Raw genomic sequence first — 23,282 nt, forward strand, 5'->3', positions numbered from 1 at the left:
CTAGAGCAGATGTTCCCAAGTTATTTTTATCACAGAACCCTTGATAAAAAAAAATGTTGGAACCCTACAGATATCAATACTAAGTAGCCACTTTACACTGAAACTGAAAGTAAAACTACAATTAAACATAAGCAAAATTAATTAATTAAGATTGAAATAAAATCAATTGAAAATTAAAACAATGTTTTTTAAAAACCATTTAAAAGTTGTTTTGAAATTTTTAAATTGTAAATTAAATAAATAAATAAATAAATATATACACAGATTTATATAACAATTATATTTTTATTTATATGTTTGATACCTTTTAAGGTTATGATTTTTTAATGATTTTATAGCTTTAGTTTGTTTTACTGTTTTTATGGTTTCCATTACCTCATCAAACATTATATTATGATTTCGATTTGTTCTGTTACCAACAAATAGATTCCCACTGTTTATAAAGCTATAAATAACTTTAGCACATGTATAGTTTCAAATTGAGTCCTCATATCATCATACAAGGACTTCATCCATGATGGTGATTTGTAATATTTCACATGTACTAGCGAGTACATGTGAAATATTACAAATCACTGTTTGTAACCCCGCAACATCGATGTGTCAATCATTCATTACAGGTACATTGGCATGAAGTGTAACAATATCATTCTTTTATTATATGTTTTTTTTAAATTTCAACATGTGTAAAATTTGCAAATATAATAAATATATATACTATTATAAATCTTTAAAAATCTTTAAAATTATCATAAATTACCTATGACAAAACTATATTTTAACAATTATTTTAATCCTTCTGTATTTCTTTCTAAATAATAATAATAATAACTTGTATCACTTTTCTTCTGAATTTGCCTTGAATGTCATTTTATTATTGTAATTTTTTTATTATGTAATACTGTCATAACCAAAATGAACCCCAGCTCCACCACTAACAATAGAATGACGCAAACCATGTGCTCTAACTAGTTGCTAGCTTTCTAAAATGATAACAGACGAGATCTCTGCGCCATGTAACATGCAACAAACAAAATGTTTGCTCGTTTGGACAGACAGCCTGTGAACACATGCTGTTTTGTTGCTGCAGCTGCATGCCCCAAACCATTTTCTTTTGGTCTTTGCCACAAACACAAAGGGTTTTGTCGGCGCAGCATTCTTTATTTCCGATGCTCATGCACATCTTGGTACTGACATGTGTGATACAAAATGATCTTTACAAATCTTAAACATAAGACATAAGTTTGTGACACGTAATTGACAAAACTTAATCTTTCCAAAACTAGGGACTTTTTTAAAATGCCGCAGGACAAATTGTTAAAAATCAAGACTGTCCTGCCAAAAGCGGGAATTCTGGTCACCTTAAACAATGTGAATATTCTGTAAGTTATCATCAGCACTAGCAATAAACTAAAATATTATGCTTATGATTCCAAATAAAATTAAATATTCGTTAAGCAAGGAGTCCTTAGTTCATGGTTGTATTTGATAGTTATGTATGGTTTGGTGTCATTTGAATCATGTTTATTAATTACTTATTCTTCTTGGATGTCTGTGTTTCTTGGCAATGCATTTTATATAATATAGTCATTTATTCTGTTTAATAAATTGGAGGTATGTGTGAGGCTTCTTTTTAAATAAAAATTTTAAAAAATCAAATACACAATACTTCCACTGTTAAATTTATTTAAATATTATATATATAATCCTAAATTCTCTGTTTCTTTCTATACTTTGAACAATAAAAACAAAAATCTTTCAAATGTCCAGCACAACTCTTTAATATCATAAAAATGTTTTCGAACTCATTATATACAGGGACAGGGCATACCGATGGGCTATACTCTGCAAATTGGTGCTCTGTAAACTCGAAAACAGTATCCTTCCTTCGTTACAAGACATATTAGTATACACGAGATACGTAGATGGCATCTTTATTTTGTGGAAAGATAATCGCAGCAATAACCATTTTATAAATTTAATCAATGGTAACCCATATGGTTTAAAGCTGGAACTGGAGCAAGAAAGTGGAAGTAGCGTTAATTTCTTGGATTTGACTATAACATGCATAGAATGGGAAATCAGAACAGATATATACTGTAAACAAATTTCTCTTCCCATCATTATTCCTAGGAATTCTGCAGATCCGGAGCATATCAAAATGGCGATGTTTTATTCTTGGATAAGAAGTGCGCACACACATTGCACCAACGTGTGTGATACTGATAAGGAATTACAATATATCCGAAGAACAGCGATGCAGCACGGCTACTGAAGAGAAAAGATAGAGGCTCTTATTAAGAAAGATCGTAATCTTATACGTGCGCAAAAGGAAAATCACCAAAGGGAAAAGGTTGTCCTCAATTACATACCCTTTCTTAAGGCATTTGTTAAGAGAATTACCAGTAATTCGATAACTTTTATAAATTTCATTTTTATTGATAACGGCTGAAACGAAGCCAAGTTACTATTTCCAACTGATAATAAAGGTGTTTGATGCATATATTATTTTTTATAAATTATAAAACCTTTGAAAGCAACTAGGTATGATTTAAATAGATTTGTAAAAATTTATTTATGCCGACTGATTCCCAAATATTTGTAAATACGTAGTAAAAAAATTTTTCTAACAAAAGTAATTTTGAAAAAAAAATGTAACTGAATTAACTAATTTTCATAATCAATCATATGGATAAAAAGTGATAAAAATTCCACATAGTCTTTTAAAAGTTAGAGTAGGAGAGAGATGAAATTTGCACTGTAAGATAGACAAAAGTGTCTACTTTATACTGAAAAAGTTTCAAAATGATATCTTTTATAGAAAAGAAATCATCTTGTGATAAAAATAATTTCTCACAGATTTGTGAGATTCAACAGAATAGAGTTAACCCTATTTTCTCAAACTGCAAAAATTTGTTAATTAGCAATTAAAACCATAGGCACTGTGACACACTCGTCTGTTTGAAGTTTTCCTGTAAATAGCAGGCATTTATATGGAATATAGGTAGATGGAAGATTGCAATGTGGTGATATAAAACCAAAAGTGGTAAAATGACAAAATTTTTTTTAATTTTTAGAGGAATCATTGAGAGTGTTTGCGTATCAGTCAGTCAGTGACATCTCACTAAAGCAAATACTGTTCAATAATGGATAATTTTACTTTGATTTAATAAATTATATAAGTCAGTTTATTCTGAAATCTATCAGTATGTCTTTCTCTCTCTCCCTACACGGTAATCGTATTTGATCATTTAGTTAGCAGGTGCATATCTTGTATTTAGACACCAAAGATTCTAGACATGTCTTTTAGAGTAAATTGTCATATAGAAGCAAAATAATATTTTCAAAACAAATATAATTTAATAATTAGAAAAATGTTCATTTTATTTTGTCACAATTTTGATTTTTTTTTTTTTTATCTGGTTTAATAAATCTACTACAACTGCCATATGAGATCAGGCTAAATAACAGCTATAATAATTATAAATTACAAATGAATTTGACCCTAGAAGGAGTGTTAGACATCATCTCGTATTAAATTTAATTAAATAATTTTAGATTAAACTGGAAGAAAAGAATTGGCCCGGAGCGTGACTCAAACCTTCAACTGCCGCTTACCGTGCGGATGTGTTGCTAGATCTCGTACGTCAGCTGTATTAGATTTATTATAATGTGTCGGGTTTTGTAAAGATGTTTATATTTGTATCTGGTTTAATAGATCAATAATTCAGTTTTTACTACAAATGTAATTGTGGGTAGTACAATTAATATCCTGCAATATATATTAAAATGAGGTTATTTGTTGTTTATTGTAAGAGTTTCCAACAAAAATTTTAAATGTCGGATTTATTGCAATATGTTAATTTGCCATTTGATTTTTAAATGTTGAAATATTAATCATTAATGGTTTTCAAATTAATATTAAAAAGCCTGTAATTAGAATTCTATTATTGCAATCTGTGTGTACAGATTGAGTCGTGTACCTGAAAATAGGCCTACATGGTTTTCAACGCACTCAAAGTACAAAATTTTAAAAGATCAAATGCATCCACTTGACACCAAATATATTCATTAGAAAAATAAGTAATAAACTGACTTATAGCATTAAACTTGAAAATTTTGTTAAATTAAATGCTAGCACTCAATGAACCAGTGGCATAGCGAACATAACTGGCGCCCGGGGCACAACCTTTTGTTGGCGCCCCTCCAGTAACACACATAGTTTGTCTTGGAGACCATTTGGGCACCCCTCTGCGAGTGGCACCCAGTGCATGATACCCCCTTGCCCCCCTTGCTATGCCACTGCAATGAACCATATTCATCTTCAGGCAAGAATTCTGAATGGAACACAAAACAGAATTTTCTGGAGTTTGAAGTGGAATCATAAAATTTAAACTTATTTAAAAAATTAATTAATTAAAAGTTTAAGTTTTATAAACAGTTTCAATTCAAACTTCAAAACATTCTGTTTGTGTATTTGTGTTCCGTTCAGAACTCTTGCATGAAAATGACTAATATGCTTTGTTGAAAGTGAAATGAAACTGTTGAAAAAATTTTATTAAATTCTTCAATTTTATAAAGTTTAACTAATCAAGCACGTTTATTTCTATACAAAGTTTCAATGAAATAACTCAAACTTTGAATTTCCTTTTTATACTAAATTGATGTTAGTAAATTTCAGTGTTCATCTTTAATGATAAGCAAAATTGAGATCAAACAATTTTTAATTTTGTTATAGATATAACAACATCTGTTATAAAGCGGAAATTCTTATATGACATAAAGTTGTAGAAAAATATGAATAATATACGAAAATGATGCATTTTTAATGCATTCTCATTCTACAAACAAAAGAAAAACAACCATTTCGGGGAAATTGATTAATTTTGGAATAAATCTTCTGTTGTAAACATGAAAAGATCAAATACTTTTTTCATACAGTGTCATTATAATAGTGATATGAATTTAAATTATTTTTTTTTGATCTAGTGGTGATCTGAAAATGAGATAAAATATCTTCAAAAATGTTTAATCATTAATAAATCTCTGCTCCTAAAGTTGATATTTTTGATTAGTGTATCTTACGGCATATAAGATGAATGGATATATGAGTTGTCCTCCGTTCAACATGGAATATTTAAGAAAAAGTATAATTCACGCTATCCTGTGCCTTTTGCACTTGGCTCTAATTCTTTTTTACTATATTCTATTTTATAAAAAAAGTAAAATTAAAATGCACACTTTTATTTATCAGAGAAAAAAAGGCATTTAAAGGAAGTTATTTAGAATTAATATATGCAAAAGCAGTGTAGCTATAACAAAGAATAATGTTGATAATGTTTTATTAAACAATAACATTTTTTTAGAAAAATTATACATTTCTTCCTAGACTATACATACAAATGAGTCCATAATCCTTCTGTCCTTTCACACGCTTGTAGAGGCAATAACAAATCTACGGCAGAACCGACCTTCCTTTTTAGGCTGTGTCTTCTCCATCAAATGTAAAAAAGTTAAAAAGTTCTCTAGCAGTGGCAAACACAATTATAAAAATTAATAACTGCATTAAAAAATGCCAGAATTCACATTTATATATTGTATGTGTAGTCTAGAAAGAAATGTATAATTTTTCTAAATGTGAATTTGTCCTAGAATTTTTTAATGTAATAACATTTTTTACTTGTGCCGTCACTGTGTGAGGTGGGTCAACAGCCTGTAATAAAAGGTTGACTCCGCCGTAAGACTATTATTTTCCAGAGGTGTAAGAAAGGACATTGAGAGACTCATTATTGTATAGTCTTAAAATGTATTAATTTTATAATTATAATTTTGGCAATTTCATCAAATAACACTTTTATTTAAGAATTGGGTTATGTAGATGTTCCTTACAACCAAAGGCCATTTGGGAAATTCATTATCCTAAGAGAGTGCAACTTCACATATAATACACAGTGCAGTTATACCACTTTTATCATGAGTTTTATTAATAATGAATGAGAAGATTTGCACATTTTAATGAGCTTACAATTAATACTCTGTCGAATGAGTGCGAAATGATCGTTGTTTCACACTAAACTAATGTTAAATTCTGTCTATATATTGATATCTAAAAATATATTTGTTTTGTGTCCAGTTTTTCTGTTTTCTTTTATTTCTTTAGTAATAAAAAAACTGCTGATTATTAATTAATGTAAGAAAGTACATTTTTAACATTGATTTTGTAATTATATGCTTGTTTGAGAAACACTTTTATATGATGAAATAATTATATTTTGATAAAATAATTTTATTTATACATTTTATTTTAATTTTGTAGATTATATTACAATATTAATAGTATAAAAATTAATTAGATAATGTAATTTACATAATTTTTTCTAAATAGAAAGAATGTGTTGCCAAATCATGACTTACCTGAAGTACATTTATCTCTTAACATGATTTGCATTTATTGCAATGGAGAAGGTATGTACACTTTAACTTTTATGTACAATTTTTATATACATATAGACAACAATCTGAAATCGAACTCATAAGTATTGTATGTATCGGAGTTTGATTTAAAAAAATTTTTGATTTTATCCAATTTCCTTGTGATAAATTCTTCTTTAAAAATTGCTATTAAGAATTTTTTATATATTTTTTAGAAATTTTGATTCATTAGCGAGGTTGAGGCCGAAGTTTTAAACGCAAAAACGTGTATGTCAGATGTTTGACACCTCTTTGCCGTAAGCCTAGAAGTTTGACAATGGCATTTGGAAAGCCAGTGGAATCATGCTTGATGTTCCAAATGCCATTGTCAAACTTCTAGGCTTATAGGAAAGCGGCGCTGAATGTCCGACATACACGTTTTCGCGTTTAAAACTTCGGCCTCAGTCTTGCTATTATAATTTTCACAAGTTTATAATTTATAGAATATTTGTTTACTTATTTAATATTTACTGAGTACATTTTAGGTTGTTTGCTGTGTTATCAAATTTTTAATTTATTATAACTTTATATTTTTAATACATTTAAATTTTTAAAAACTGTCTATTGTATATGTTATTAATTATAATTTAATTCGTAATATTTATCTTAATAATTATAATAATACTTAGTAATAAATTGAATTTTAATATAAGCTAAACACCAACCAAATGCTGAAAATCTGTCGGGCTATTATAAGGCTAATTACTAAATAAATTATGTAAATATTTTTCTCGCAGCAGTTCTAAATTATTTAAATTAATTAAAAATTATAATTATTAATGTTAATATGAGATGGCACCTAACGTCTCCCTCTAGTGTCAAATTGCTTACGTAATTTATTTAGTAATTAGCCTTATAATAGCCCGATAGATTTTCGGCATTTGGTTGGTGTTTAGCTTTAATATATTGGGTTTAGTGATAATGTTTGATGAATTTTAATAGTTTTGAGATCATCATAAAATATGCATTTTCTAATATAAGAAATTATAATTATGATTTCTTCATTTAATTTAAATACAGAATCAGTTTTTTGTTTGTTGCATTATCATTTAATATCAATAGTAGCTGTGATGGGGTACAGTCATTCTTTAATCAATACTCTGGCTTCCACAGATCAATCTAATTTAAATACCACCGGAACACATTTTAACGGAGGGGACTTTAATCGTGTAGTTATGAATCGTCCCTGTATCAACTTTACTGTAAGATTGCTAGGGATTTAAATTTGATGTTAGCTTATAAGATAAAACCCAACATTTTCTGCCTTGTATCTAATGCAAAGGATAGCACAGATGATGCAAAAGCACCAGGTGTATACCTTATCCCTTTACAAGATGCCTCTTTAACATGCAATTGGATACATAGGATCTACATACAGATCCCTGCAAGCCATAGAGAGAATACAGTTAGCAAAATGCCAAAGACCCTATCAATGCACAGAATTTGGAGTGTATTCCATCCCATTATAGATAACAGATTCAACAAGAAATGGGTCTACATAGAAGCAATGGCTAGATCTCTTTACAAGCATATCAAGGATCACCAGTATTTTATCCAAAAGGGCTTTTCTACCACAGCGTTAGTGACATTTGCATCTGAAAATGATATAAAGGTACTTCTCAACAAAACACGTTTGGTCCAGTTCCTACTAGGGTGTATTAATCTGAAACATCTAGAGATACTCAATATATGAAGCTAATTTTCGGAATGTGGCCATAAGTTACAGAGATGCCAAAACATTCTCCAAAGCATGGAAATCTATTTTTGAATTACAGCTATAAGTTAAATCTTATCCTTAAAACTTGAAACTTAAAAAATAATATTTAGTTTTGTCGTTATTGACATTGGCATTTTTCGTCCAATCAAATTTTTGTTTCATTCTTTTTAAAAGTAACATTCAAATTTCATGCAGATGTTTGACTTTTTTAACTTGAAGATTATCTTGAAGATTTCAAAATTATCGAAAACATTGTTTTATTATTTTTTAGTTTGTGCTGGATATTACTGGTACAGTGATGTGATTTGTATTTGTAGCAGTTTAGTTCTGATAAAAATTTTAATTTGTTTACTCATTATTATAAATATCTAAATTTTTTTAAATCAGCATCTCGCGACGAAAATTGATAAATATACAATGAAATGTTATAGAAATAATGAAATACTCGCCTTTTATTTGGTTTCTGAAGCCTTCGATGTTTATTAAGACAAAAAATATTTTAAATTAATTTGATTTTAATATGTCATCAATTTGTGTATTTTAATTGACTTGTTTATTTAATTTCGATGAGATGTAATCATCATATATAAATTCTAATGAAATAATTCAGCAACAGGAAACACATTTATGATTATGGTATATTATTTAGTATACCATAATCATTTTTCTCCTCTTGAAATATGAAACTGATATAATGTTCTTGCCTGCTGTAGTAAATGACTACTTTTTCCAGTCCAAAGCATAATAGTATCATCCATATATCAATAGCGGATCAAAGAAATTACAGCTCATCAACATCACAAGAAACTAAATATTCTTGAAACAAAACATGATAAACAAGATAAAAATTGTTTCAATAGAATTTATTCTACAAAAACTTATAACTAGAGCTCTTTCAAATTCTTCTGTTTATCATCGGGATTAAATCTTTTAAAAAACATAAAATACAAATCTAGTTTATATTTTTAAAGTTCCAAAGAATAGAATTGTTATTTATGTGAATTTAAAAGTTAAAATAAACAAATTAATTACATAAAACAACACACAGATCTTTTATATTAGCTAAGATGTAAATCTCATCACAGATTACAATTCAACATACAGTAGAGCATCGATTATCCGACCCTCGATTAACCGGTTTATTGGTTAACTGACCGTGTTCTAGTCGGCAAATTCAAATGTCCGCTAGTGATGTGGCACTACAATATTTGGTTACGTCTTGGCTACTTTAATATTATTTTTGTTAAATTTTTGCATGTTTTAGCTGGCAGCACTGGCTCGACCACGAAAGGGAGGCTAGTATTTAAACCAGGCCTAATACACTATACTAATAATGTATTTTTTTATACTTTTCGGTTATTCGACCAACCCCAGTTCCCAATTAAGTCGGATATTTACTGTATTTGATGCTCTACTGTATTTAATGTTTCATGTTAAAAATCAAAGTTCTCACTTATGTCGATACAATATGCTCAAATTAGTTAGAACAACTTTTAATTGGAAGCTGAGATAGTTTCAAAAAACATTTTATCAAAATGAAAACCAGACTCCTTAAATTATTAGCAGTTTGATTTGTTTAATTAACTTTTTATATAAATTAATAATTACAGATCTGCTATATCAATCATTTTACACTTTAAAAAATTTACACTAACCAGAATAAATGCAAAAATTATACTTTTTAAAAGAAATGCTATTCTTTTGAATCTTATCACTGAATAAAAGTTTAATTTGAACATTAGAAAGAACATATTCTAGAAATCTTCCAAAATTTGAAAGAGATATACTTTATTCAGGAGTTTTCTGAAGTAATTACAAAAATCAAAACTCAGTTGATTGAACTTTTTTATTCTCTGTTTTGATCATTCATTACAGCTATTGCTTCTGTTCAAAAAAGTTATAATGACATACAAAATTCAAGACACTTAAATGGACAAAAGAAACTTTAATTTTAAATGAATTTTTATTCACAAACTGTTGTTTTGTTTTTTAATTTCTCTGTAACATAAAAACAAATATTTAAAAACAGATGTGAACTGGAAAAATTACATACTAAAACAATCCTGCTGACTTTTCGTTAGATATCTCATTATGATGTCGTCGTCAGGAAAACCAGATATGTGTAATGAACCAAAGTGTAATGAGATCTTGAATCAAACAATTGTCAGATCTTTTAAAATTACTTTTCATAGAGAATTTAATTAATTTAGAATATAGTTTGGCCTAGAAACAGGCAATATATCGTAATGTATGTTCTTAATAATTAGTATTAATTACTTATTTAAAATATTTAGAAGAAAAGATCACCTTAAAGAGGAATATGAACCTACAACATCTATAAATTGTACAATTATGTTGTTATATTAGTAATACTATCCAGTTAAAAAGTGTGTAAGTTAGAAGTAGACTTGATAATTTTCACTTCTTCCCAATTTATCTGTATTCCCTGTTGATGTGATGTACAGATAAATTGGGAAGAAGCAAAACTTCTTTTGAAACTTCTGATAATGATTATTATGATAAAAATTTAAGAATTAAGTATTCCATTTCAAAAAATTTGGGTTTTTATACCCAAATTTTTCGAAATGGAAAAAGATACGTTAACAAAGCATTAATTAAATTTTTAAAATTATCAAAAATAATAAAGATAATTGGCAAGTTATGCTAAGCACTGGTGAAAATCAAATGACTAAAACAGATTTGAAATAGATTTGTTTGATTGATGATCAATAGAATTTAAGAATGTCTATTTCCCACTACTAGAGTAATTTTTGTAACACATTGTTGGCAAGAGTATCATGGCACTCTCTTAGGGACATTCCAGCTGGCGCTTTGAACTTCTCATATATAAGAAGACCCTGTTTTATGTAGACCTCCTCCTCATTCTTTTGTACGTCTACTGTGTATAGTGTATATTAAACTCTGTTCCAACCAAGCAGTAAAGCTGAAAAAGAATAGAAGAAAAATTCCCAAGGAAGAAGCATAGTTATCAAAACTGCAGTATATGGAGATTTATTTTTTTTTTGTTGGACTGTTTCTCACGATCCACCAATCCAATCACTATGAAACTTAGAAAATCAGTAGAGAGCAAAGGTATAAATTATTTTTATAAATTTTATGACGATCGGACGGATAGTAAATGCTAACATTATTACCTTCTGAATGTCGTCGCAAAGAACAAAGATGCAAGCTATGTGATTACAAAGTTCAATCATGATCAAGAATACTGCTATAGATGAACTTTTGTGCTAAATTTTAAGAACATTGGATGAATAAAAGTTGAATAATCAAATTTCAAATCTGTGAAAGTTAGAACAATGTATCAAGAAGTCAACTTTCAGCCAAGCTAGTGAACAAAGACATAGCAACGGATTTGAACAAAACTCATTATTAGTGGTCATATTCTAGTAAACAAATGCTGTAATCTCACAGAATTTGAAATGATACAATGATTTTTCGATTGTAACGGTTGTGATTTTTATCATTTGGTCACTATACAGTATTCAATAATTGTGGTAGGTTCAATTTTAATACAGGTTCAATTTTAATTGTGGTAGTCCCACAATTAAAATTGAACCTTTAAAGAAGGTTAACTATGATATATGAAAAATCCAAGCAAGAGCTGTGTTAGTTAAAAATGGAACATGGAAATATGTGAGTGGCACCTACCCATGACCCATCAATGATGAGAACAAAGCAGCCACACAGGATGAAGATGATTCTGAAGCCCAAGCTGATCTAATTCTCTCAATTAGTTTCAGTGAGCTGAAACAGATCAAAGGCTATAAGACTGCTTCTGAAATTTGGAGCAAATTGGAATCCATTTACCAGTCTAAAGGTAAAGTTCACAAGGCCATCAAGGTCCTCAAACAGCTCATGCTACATAATATGGATTCATGGATCTGATGACTCCAGAAACCACCTAAACAAATTCTTTGATGTGGTCAATAAGCTTCAAGATCTAAATGTTGATATCAATGATGATTTTCTCGCCATAATGTTATTATATAGCCTTCTGCCATTCTGCAAAAAGTTTTGTTATGCAATTGAGTCACACAACAATCTGCCAAATTTAATAATTGGCAGATACCCTTAAGGTAAAGATTGTTGACGAGCACAAATCATGAAAAGGCAAGAAGACAAATGCAGTACAGAGTGCCATGTATGCCAAAAAGAAAAAAAACTTTAAGAGCAAAGATGGTCATACGAATCCAAAAGACAGAATTCCAGATAAACTTGAGAAAACAAATCCAAATAGATTGAAATGCAAATATTGTGGTTGTCAAAATCATAAGTCTTCTGAATGCTGCTACAAACCCAAGAGTATGCTGGTCAAGCTGTTGAAGAATGCTTCCATGATGAGACAGTCAATTCAATCTTTCAAGTTGAAAATACTAACAAATTTGCTCCTCAAGCAAAAAATGTGAAAGTTGGCTTATAAAACCAATCTAAATCCATTAAAAGGGACAAATGGCGTCTTGATAGTGGTGTATCTTCCCATATGTGTGCAAACTGAGATGATTTTACAGAAATCAGCTGACGGACAAACGTAAACCTAGCCAGCAAAGAAGACATTCCAACGACCAATGGAATTGGCACCTATAAAGTTTCATTCTGCAAACAAGTTTATTTATCCGTGATCAAAACGATCATGTAGTTGCTACAGCTGATCGAGTGAACAAACTCTACCATATTCATAAATGGAATCCAGTTGCAGCCATTGCTCAATCTAAGTCCATTCTAATGGATTGGCATGAATGCTTAGGTCATCTTAACCAAAAGAGCCTAAAGATGATCTTGTTATGTCTTGGAATTCAATCCCATCTGGTGATCGATTATCTCCGTTTGAGACATGCCTCAGAGCAAAAATGGTGCAAAATTTATTTTCTTCAGCAGACAACCAATGAACTTCCAGTATACTTGAAATCATACACACTGATATCTGTGGCTTAACTCAAATTCAATCAATGTCAGGTGCTAGATATTTTGTTGTCTTCCTAGATGACTGATCTCGACGGTGTGAAGTATGTTTTCTTTGCAACAAAGGCAATATACTGAACATATTTAAACAAGTGAAGGAACTTCTAGAGACACAGTTTCACAGGAAATTCAAATGTCTTCAATTCGACAACAGAAATAAATATTGTAACAAAGAATTTGATGACTATTTGAAAGAATATGGGATAAAATATGCTTAATCGTCCCTCATACCCCACAACTAAACAAAGTAGCTGAAAGGAAAAATTGGACATTGGTTGAAATGGCACAATGCATGCTGATTCAGTTTGGACTCAAAACTTCTTTCTATGCCAAAGCTGTCCACACTGCAAACTATCTTGAACTGCTCTCCTTCTAGAGCTTTAGACAATGATACACCCTACAAAATTGTGAATGGTAGAGATTGAAAAATTTTTTTACTTTCAAACCTTTAATAATCTCGCTTTTGTACTTCATTAAGACTCTATTGGTAAATTTGATCCTTGCTCTGAAGAAGGAATTGGCATTAGGCCCATGGAAGAAGGAGGCTCATTGGCAACCCAAAATGTGAAATTCCTTAGATTGAAAATGTCAAATGAAAATTTTGAAGAATTCATCTCCACAGAATCTTCTTCACAAGAAAAAGAAGCTGATTGTCATGAAGTGATTACTCAGTTAACCAAACCTCCACCCTTAACCATTGAACAAAGGAAAGAGAACACCAGTCAAACCATCCAACAAGACAGTAATGGAAATGAAATTTCCAGGGATCACGAATTAAGGAGGGGTCCATGTCATCCATGCCAAATCAAAACTGGCTAAAAGGTAGACCTTGCAAACTTTTTAACATGGTAGTGACCAAATCAAATTTGCAACATCAAACCGAACAACCATATTTACAGAATGTGGAACTAATCCAAGAAAATGTTCAACAAGGGAATGATACAACTGGATTTGCCACTGTCATCCAGGAAATGGCATTCAACACTGAAATCTCCATCAAGGATGCCCTCTAAAGCTCACTAGCTCAAGAATGGAAAGATGCAATCAGAAGTGAGTTCATCTCTATCATCGAAAACGATACATGGCACATCACCAACCGCCCTCCTAGCAGCAATAGTGTAGGTTGCTGCATTGTCCTTTGCAACAAATACAATGTGGATGGCACTCTTGAAAGACAAAAGGCGAGGTTGGTAGTGAAAGATTATACTCAGCACCCTGGAATCAATTTTATGAAACCTTTGCACCAGTTGCAAGGATCAACTCCATTCAAACTAATAGCAACCAAATAGCATTTACTCATTAACCAATTTCAGTGTTGGACATGAAAACAACATTCCTTAATGGAAACATTGACTAGGAAATTTTCATGCAGTTGCCAGACCAAATCAAAATAATCCTAGAAGATATAATTAAAAACTCAAAGGGACAGATTCAAACCAAAGCAGAACAAATGCTGCATTCTATCCATGAAGGCAACAAAGTCTGTCAACTTAAAAATGCTCTCTATGGTCTACAACAAGCAAGTCTCTTATGGTATAAAACAACGGTCGGCAACCGGTGATCCGCAGACCATCAATGGTTTGAGAGAAAATTTTGGTGGTCCGTGGAGAAATTTGAACATTGATCAACTGAAGGTTATGTTAAGTATTACGAAAGAAATGCAAAATGCTTAGTTGCTTTTTTCACTCATTGGGGTTTTTATTCAAATCTAAAACCAAATACGAAGTGACTGCTATTAATAAATAATGAACAATAAACAATATTGTGAGTGCAATCGTTATCCTTCGTGGAAAGTGCTAAGAATCCATAAACTTATTTTAAACAAGCAGCAATGAACTGTAGGCTTGTGTTAATTCGTTATAATTAAACATGCGAGTTTCATATTAATATAGTAAAATTGAACTTTTATGATCATTATTATATTACAGATTTTGTATCGTTTAAAAAAATTCATGATAGTGGTCCGCGGGATTCAAAATTGTGAGTTTAGTGGTCCGTGAGGTCAGAAAGGTTGCCGACTGCTGGTATAAAATGACTGGATGAACTCAAACAACTAGGCTTAACACCATTAAACTTTGATCCCTGTGTCTGTGTTCAAATTGAACAGAACAACTTGTGAAGTCCCAAAAACGGGTTAACATTAATTATTTATATTAGAAGATTGTTAAAACGAATGTAGAAAATCGTCTATTGTTACAAAGGACAAAAACCGATCAAAGATCGGATTTGACGCGTTAGTCATTTGAAACCGCGATGCATGAAAAAAAAGGAGAAAGATGTCGAAAGACAAAAAGGCCTAATGTAAAATAAAACGCAATAATTGTAATGAGTAATGATTGTAGACGAATGTCCTCCAGTATAGATGGACCTTTGACAAGTCGTTCGTATACGAAATTTAGATCATTAAAATTAGGAAAAAGGGAAAAGTTAATTATAAAAAGGAATTTCATATCAAAGCATTGAATTTCAAAAATCTCTCAGACTAGACAACAATAGGGAAAATATGAGCGCAAGTTTCAAAGTTCCATCAATTCTTTCCATCTTGAGTAAACGGAGGGTGTCAAGTAAAATTCGTTGAGGCGGCTCTTTCTCATGACTCGAACAGGGGTCGTTTTTCGCTTGGAAACAAGCGAGGGACCAATCAAGAAGAGAGAAAGGAAGGACGTGGAGCCAATCAACATGAACAATACGAAAAAGGGAGATTGAAGTAATCGCCGAATTGGAAAGACAAGAGACTTTTTCCGAGAGGTTTCAAGGGAAACAAGAGGTGTTCCAAGGTGTCCATCGAAAGGTCCGCCGACGCCAACCGACGAGTCGCTGCACCAGCCGCTGCCCCGGGCCTTCTATCGAGCGACGATAGGAAACACATCGGCACAAAAACGTTCGAACGTTTACCTTTGTAACGATCTGTGCATAGTGTGAGTTGTTTTATGTTTAAATAAACAGGTTTCTTTGTGAGACACTTATTGTCTGTGTCACCTCCCTCACACTCACACGCGAACGACCCTAGACCATCCTGTCGCGGGATTAACGATCCTTCTTAAAGGTCGGCGAACTTACAAACTTAACCTTTGTTATCATCTGTGTTGATGACAAAGGTTGATCTCATAATTGCATTGTATGACAAAGTTGAAAAAGCCAAACTAAAGAAGACTCTTATGTCCAAATTTGACAGGAAAGAGCTCGGACCACTTTACTATTGCTTGTTTATTGAATTTGTCCAATGAGAAAAGGAGGAGAAGACTATAATTCAAATGTGCCAAAAGAAATATACCAAGGAAATCTTGGAACATTTCTCGGTGGAAAAATCGAAACCAGTTGCAACTCCTCTTGACCCAAACTCCAAACTTCAAAGACCTGAAAATCCATCGGTTCAGGAAATGAAGAAATTCCCATTTCGAAAATCAGTTGGTTGTCTTCTTTATCTTTCTATCTGCACGAGGCCAGACATTGCACATGCAATAAGCAAACTGAGCTAGTACTCAACATGACCAAACACACTGGACTGCAGCAAAATGTATCCTTCAATATCTAAGAGGGACGACCAATCATGGCCCGACATTTGAGATAACTAGAGAGCTGCTTGCAGGATTCTCAGACTCTGACTGGGGAGCATCAATGGACAATCACTGTTCCTTCTCGGGCTACATCTTTAAGCTCGCTGGTGGACTAATTTCATGGGAATCAAAAAAACAATGCACAGTTGCCTTATCAAGCACCAAGGCCAAATACATGCACTAAAGAAGCTCTATACCTACAAGAGCTTTTTGATGAACTCTCCAGAAGCAATAGATCCAAATTAATCATTTATTGCAATAATCAAGGGGCACAATTGCTTGCTCAAAATCCAATGTTTCACTCATGGAGCAAACACACAGACATAAATATATCATTTCGTGCATAAATGTGTTGAGTGACGAAGAATAGACTGCATTTATTCCAACAGATAAGATGTCTGCCAACTCTTTTAATAAAAGGTTTACATTGCCCGAGACATGCTAAGACTTGTAAATGTGAAGTCAATTTTATAAGTCATGCATGTATCAAGGTCACATTCATTATTACACCTTAGTCTGTAACCTAGTAAGCATCCACTTGGAATGAGGGAAAGTGTTGATGAGAATATCATGGTGCACTCTTAGGGACATTCCAACTGGCACTTAGATCTTTCTATATATAAGAAGAAACTGTTCTATGTAGACCTTCTTCTTGTCCTTTTGTATGTCTACTGTGTATAGTGTATATTAAACTCTATTCCAACCAAGCAGTTCATTTCTTTACCTTGCTACCACATTTTGCACCAACTACCACACACACACACATATATATATATATATATACATACATATACACATACATTATGCTGAAACAAAAAGATAAGCTGGTTGAGAGCTGTGGAAGACCATGGGTGCTAAAGTCATGCACAGTGAATGACTGGTGTGGTTATAATCTAAATTAATAGCACTAATTGGACTGACAATGGGAAGATATGAAGCAATTTAAAAATGTTAGTCAAAAGGATTAAAATATTGTTACAAAAGATTTCCTAATGTAAAGAGTTTATTTATTTTAGTTAGACAGTTTTTCACCTGGCAATTATCAATCTTTAAGCAAATGGGCCTAATAATCCATCTGTTTCTATAATTTGATCAGTCTGGGTTTTTATAAATTAGTTTATAAATTTAAAAGTTTAATCATACAAATATATTACAATATTTTGACTATTTTAATAATACTGTAACAATTTACAATTCTACCAACTATTTTTGTAACACTATTGAAGTATCATAATCAGAAATATTAATGTGTTAAACATTTATTGTTATAATTTTTGTAATGAAGAATAATAAAGAGAATGAAAACAACTTAAAAAATAATTTTTAGGATTAATTTTCTTAGACAATATGCCTTTTAAAATTTAAGATAATATCATATTTTATAGGAGTCAAAACAGCGCCCATACAAAGTATGGAGCTGTGACAGACAAAAAAGGAAGGCTGTCATGGCATCAACACTTAAAGAACTGAGGGAAAGAGGTAAATGTTAATCGTATTTATTTTCTTCAGGTTTTGTTTCTGTAATTCCTTCTGCATTAAAATAAAACGTTTTTGACAAAGAAAATATTTTAAAAATTCTTTTGTAAAATTTAGTACTACTATTTTAAATTGAATACAATTAAATCTTTTGAATTATTATTATTTTTTTGTTGTTGAATGTTTAGTAAGACATAAAAATGCAGAAAGATGTACATATATATAAAACCAATGCATTCATTATTTGATAATCTGAGTAGTGATTTAAAATTTCAAAATTACATAATTATGAAAGGAATTTATTTTATAAAATATCCTCATTTCCGTCAAAAGATTTTAAACCATTGTATATTATTTACTCTGTATATTTTCATCATTTTTCTGATTAAATCGCAAATTAATAATGATGATAAATCATTATCTGAATATATATCTTGCCACATTCTTTAGTGGAATTTTCATTTTCATTTTTATTGTGTCACTTATAAGTTGTTATTATTTTACACACAGAAAAGTAATAAAAATATATTTCATTTTCAAATAATTTTTAGCTACTTTATTGTCATATTGTCCAAAAAATAAAAAACGATATATTCAAATTATCAAATAGTGCAATTTCTTCCATAATAGATTTGTTCTATAACACAGGATGATCAAAAAGTCACTGCACATCTCTTTTATCATTTGTAATATAGTTAGATAATGGCTTTTTGACCACCCTATATAAAGTTAATCTAATAAAATGCTCTTTATTTTACTTCGTTACTTTTATATTAAAATTAGTCATATTCAAATTCCTTTTGCTATTAAACAATGTTTGATTTTTTAGTTTCTTAATTTCGTAATTTGATATCACATTAATATAAATGTGATATGTAATCAATTTATTAAGTGAAAAATTTTAACTGTTTAAAAAAAGTTATAATGTATATTTAGTTTTTCTCTTATAAAGTAATAATTTAAGTTCTCTCGAACATTCTGCACAGATTGATTCAAATAAAATTAAAACTGAAATTTAAAGAAAATTGTTTTCAACCAAATATGGAAAAATATCCTGACGTCACTGTTAAATTTAAAACACTTTCTCATTTTACATAGCGTAACAAACAATAATATTTTATCTTAATTTTGATTAACACTTCTAATTGTTTTTTAATCAAACTAGAAACATAAATCAAAATTTATTTCAAGAACATTTATTTAAAAAATTATTTAATTATATGTATACAAATGTATATTTTATTGTAATTTTCTTTTCATTCGTCGACAGGAATGTAGATCTTTCCTGATATTTTAAGATAGGATTTTGTTTGTTTTATATATATATATGTACGGTACCTGTACATGCAATTTTTTTTGTTTGTTAAACTCTTATTGTCTTTTGATCATTTAGATATTTTAGTAAATAAAAATAAACAGATAAGAAAACATAAGTTTGCAAATTACATTTTATAATTAAAACTGTTTAAAAACTAACGTTGAAGAGTTTTTAATATAATGAATTAGTTTTATTAATAAAAGTGTACACAGTGACAGACCTTTCTTTGATGGCAATTACCTGAATTGGAACTTTTTATCTTCCCTGTTGAATCAAACATTTAAAAACTGGATTATTTTTGGGCTAAAGTAAAACTAATTAATTAACTTAATATTTAAATAGTTAAATCTTATAAAATAAATCTTTAAGTCTAAAGGTAGACGGTTAAATCATTGTCTCATAATAAGATCAATAAAAAACAGACATCAAACGAAACCCAATATCATAAGCAAATACACCAACAACTGCCGTAAATGATCGGGCTAAATTTTGGATAAATGATTATAGATTAGAAATAAATTTGGCACTAGAGTTAGGCGTTAGGTGCCATCTCTTATTAAAATTAATAATTATAATATTTAATTAATTAATCTTAGATATAAACTGGAAGAAAAGAATCGGCCCGAAGCGGGACTCGAACCCGCAACTCCCACATACCATGCAGATGCGTTGCCAGTTACGCTACCCGGACCTTCGGTCCGATCTCCTTTTCCAGCATATACAAGACTAAGATTAAATATTATAATTATTAATTTTAATAAGAGATGGCACCTAACGCCTAACTCTAGTGCCAAATTTATTTCTAGTCTATAATCATTTATCCAAAATTTAGCCCGATCATTTACGGCAGTTGTTGGTGTATTTGCTTACGATCAATAATTTTGAATTTTAATTAAATAATTTAAATTATAGAAAAGATTGGCCCAAAGGAGGACTCAAATTCATAAGCTGTGATTATTTTTAGTTGGATAGCTGTATAAAGTTGTTGTTATTAATTGTTTAAAATTAAAACATGAATTAAAAATACAAAAATCTTTTGGCCCATTACTTTTACTTAAATATTTTTGGTGTGTGACATTATTATTCATTAACAAACTTTTTGCATATTGGATTTATGAATTCAGCTAAGATATTTAATAATTGTATAATCTAGTTTAATTTAATAGGCAAAATATATTTTGAAAATCAAATTTTCTACTAAAATTACACTTCAGATTATTATTATTACTTATTATCTTAAGATAATATGCTGAAAACATTTCAAAAAATAAATGCATTTGATTTTCATGTAAATAGTTAGTTTATTTTATTTTTATTATTTTCATATTTAATTTGCAACACAGGTTTATAACATGTAATAGGTTTTTCAATACATTGTTGAAATACTGCAACTCACTGAAGCATTGAAATGTCTTAAATTTAAATAATTTTAAAACGATAGAATGTAAACAGTAGACTTTTCAGAAAATGACGAATCTATTTTGAAATTTCCACCAGTTTCCGAATAACGTAATGACTATGCAATTTACATATACCTATAAATATACTTAAAAATATTACGTATTTAGTGTTTTGCAAACATCCATTTGTTTTTACAATTCTCTTTACACTTTATTTATGAAACTGAACATTTGATTAAAAAAATATTCTTAAATAGAAAATTAATAAAATTAGATACAAAATATAAAAAAAAAAGTAGACATTTTGTCTGCGTTAAATAATTAAATTCCTGTTTTCTCTCTTTCTTTATATTTACTAAGTCTATATTTTCGTTTTAAATTGATTATTTTGTTATTTAATTACTATTAATAGTAAAATTGTTAATATATAAATTCGTATTTGATTAGATTTTCAAATATTTTAATTTTTTTATTTTTTTTAAATTACGCTTATGAATTCAACTACCATTTTATGAATTTTGGAATTACTGGTTTATTTCCTGTACGGATGAATCAAAATAGTAATTTCGAAAATTCTAAACCAATAATTATATAATGTCAATTTAATATAGTTTTATTCATCTTTAAAAAAAACAAAAAGGAAAAGCAGTTAAGCGAAAAGTAATTTTCATTGAGCCATGCACCAATTTTTCCAACAAATTTCATGCAATTTAGTCAATGAAATGAATGAAACCAATCACAGTATCATTCTCAAACTAAATCAACTAAATAATTTTAATTTTTTATTTAGTTTTAAAATGTCTTTGGACAAGAATAACATTGCCACTATATGGCAGTTCATCTGTAAGGGACAAAAGAAATATTGGTTGCATCCACACAACAGAAACAATATTGATCATAACTATTTTTCTGCTGTCATGGAATTGTAATAGGATCATAGAAACTTTCAAGCATTTTATAAAATAAGAAATAAGAAAAATTCTCATCTAGTTTAACAAGTTCACTTGGCAATAAGAAATATCTGAATCTAATTCGAAGTGCCCAAGTGGAAGAGAGATTATTTACAGATGCAGGTAAGTAGAAAAGTTTTTATTTATTAATGCATCTAAAACTTAATTCACCTTTTTCTTTGTAGTTAAATATATTGTATGTAAATAATATATTATAATTGTCAACAAATTGACAACAAATGTTGAAGTAATGACTATCGAAGTATTGTGTTATCGAGTTATGTGAATATTTGATGGATTTGATTCAATATTTAGATAAAATTTTATATACTTTGGAAAAGTAATAACATTGAAAGTTTTATTGAAGCTTACACTTATTCTAACTGAAGCTATAAAGAGTAAGAATAAGTCCGAAAATGAAATACTAATCTTAAAAAGAAATGGAGGATTACTTTCAGGAAATGGTTCATTAACTAGCTGGCCACATTAAGAGAAAAATTACAAAAACTAAAATCTTAGCTTACATCTTAACTTAAACGATTTTTTTTCTCACAAGGTTTAATCTTAAACAAAACTTAAAACAAAAATGAAACAGTGAGAGTGAATCTTTGATGCTTGTGGGTTATACCCCATCAAGTCATGTGTCACTTTCCATTCTTACCTCGTCACGCTCTGACACACCGCTTACAAATCAGCATAGACAAATTTTTATGGTTGGCCAAATGAATTTACTCAATTTCGCACAAATCAGTTTTAATTAAGGTTAATTTTTTTCAATAACATTTAAGAATATATTTCTGTGTATACATTCATCATAACTGTTTTTTAAGAAATCAAACATACCATGCAATGTTTAATATTATGGACTAATATGTAAATTTTTCTTTGGCTGAGAATTTGTGTTGATGGGACGGTTTGTGGAGAGTGGATTAATCGTTGACAAATTCCAAAACATGAATGTCTGAAGTTGATGTTTGTATTCTGTAGGAATGTGGTATATTATATTTTGAAAACTTTGCAAAAAAGCCATTATAATGAAGTTATATTTAGAATGAAAAAATCAAAACTGTGAGTGTAGCAAAACAAATGTAGGTATCATGTTAGTGTATGCACAAATAGATGGAAATGTCATAAAAGTACAAAGCAGACATTATACAATGTGGAACAGAAGAAAACAATTGAATTGGTATACTGCTAAATTTGAATGGAGATCATCTCGAACAGAAAATAAGTTTTTTATTTGAAATCATTGGTAACAATTGACCATCCAATGAAACAATTTCTAACTGAAGGAAAGTAAGTTCTATTCTTTTAAGATTTAATTCAAGAATTGTTAATTAAATGTAATTTAACATAACAATAACAACCAAAATAAAATTAGCGAGGTTGAGGCCAAAGTTTTAAATGCAAAAA

At 29.8% G+C, this 23,282-nt stretch overlaps 1 protein-coding gene across 5 annotated transcripts in view; it reads left to right on the top strand.

Moving 5' to 3' along the window:
- The window catches only part of Drep2 (DNA fragmentation factor-related protein 2), a 125,930-nt gene that overhangs the window by 27,707 nt on the left and 74,941 nt on the right, over positions 1-23,282 (top strand). For 4 of the 5 annotated variants that reach the window (XM_067284006.1, XM_067284008.1, XM_067284007.1 and 1 more), the window contains 2 exons: positions 6,386-6,465; positions 18,111-18,204. In XM_067284006.1, the coding sequence (XP_067140107.1) occupies positions 6,457-6,465; positions 18,111-18,204 (103 nt within the window). In that variant the 5' untranslated portion in view covers positions 6,386-6,456. Of the gene's footprint in view, positions 1-6,385; positions 6,466-18,110; positions 18,205-23,282 lie in introns of those variants that run through there. The other variant, XM_067284010.1, reaches the window with a different exon arrangement.

The sequence above is a fragment of the Centruroides vittatus genome, unplaced genomic scaffold, assembly GCF_030686945.1.
Source record: "Centruroides vittatus isolate TY-2023 unplaced genomic scaffold, ASM3068694v2 scaffold_1047, whole genome shotgun sequence".
Lineage (NCBI taxonomy): Eukaryota > Metazoa > Arthropoda > Arachnida > Scorpiones > Buthidae > Centruroides > Centruroides vittatus.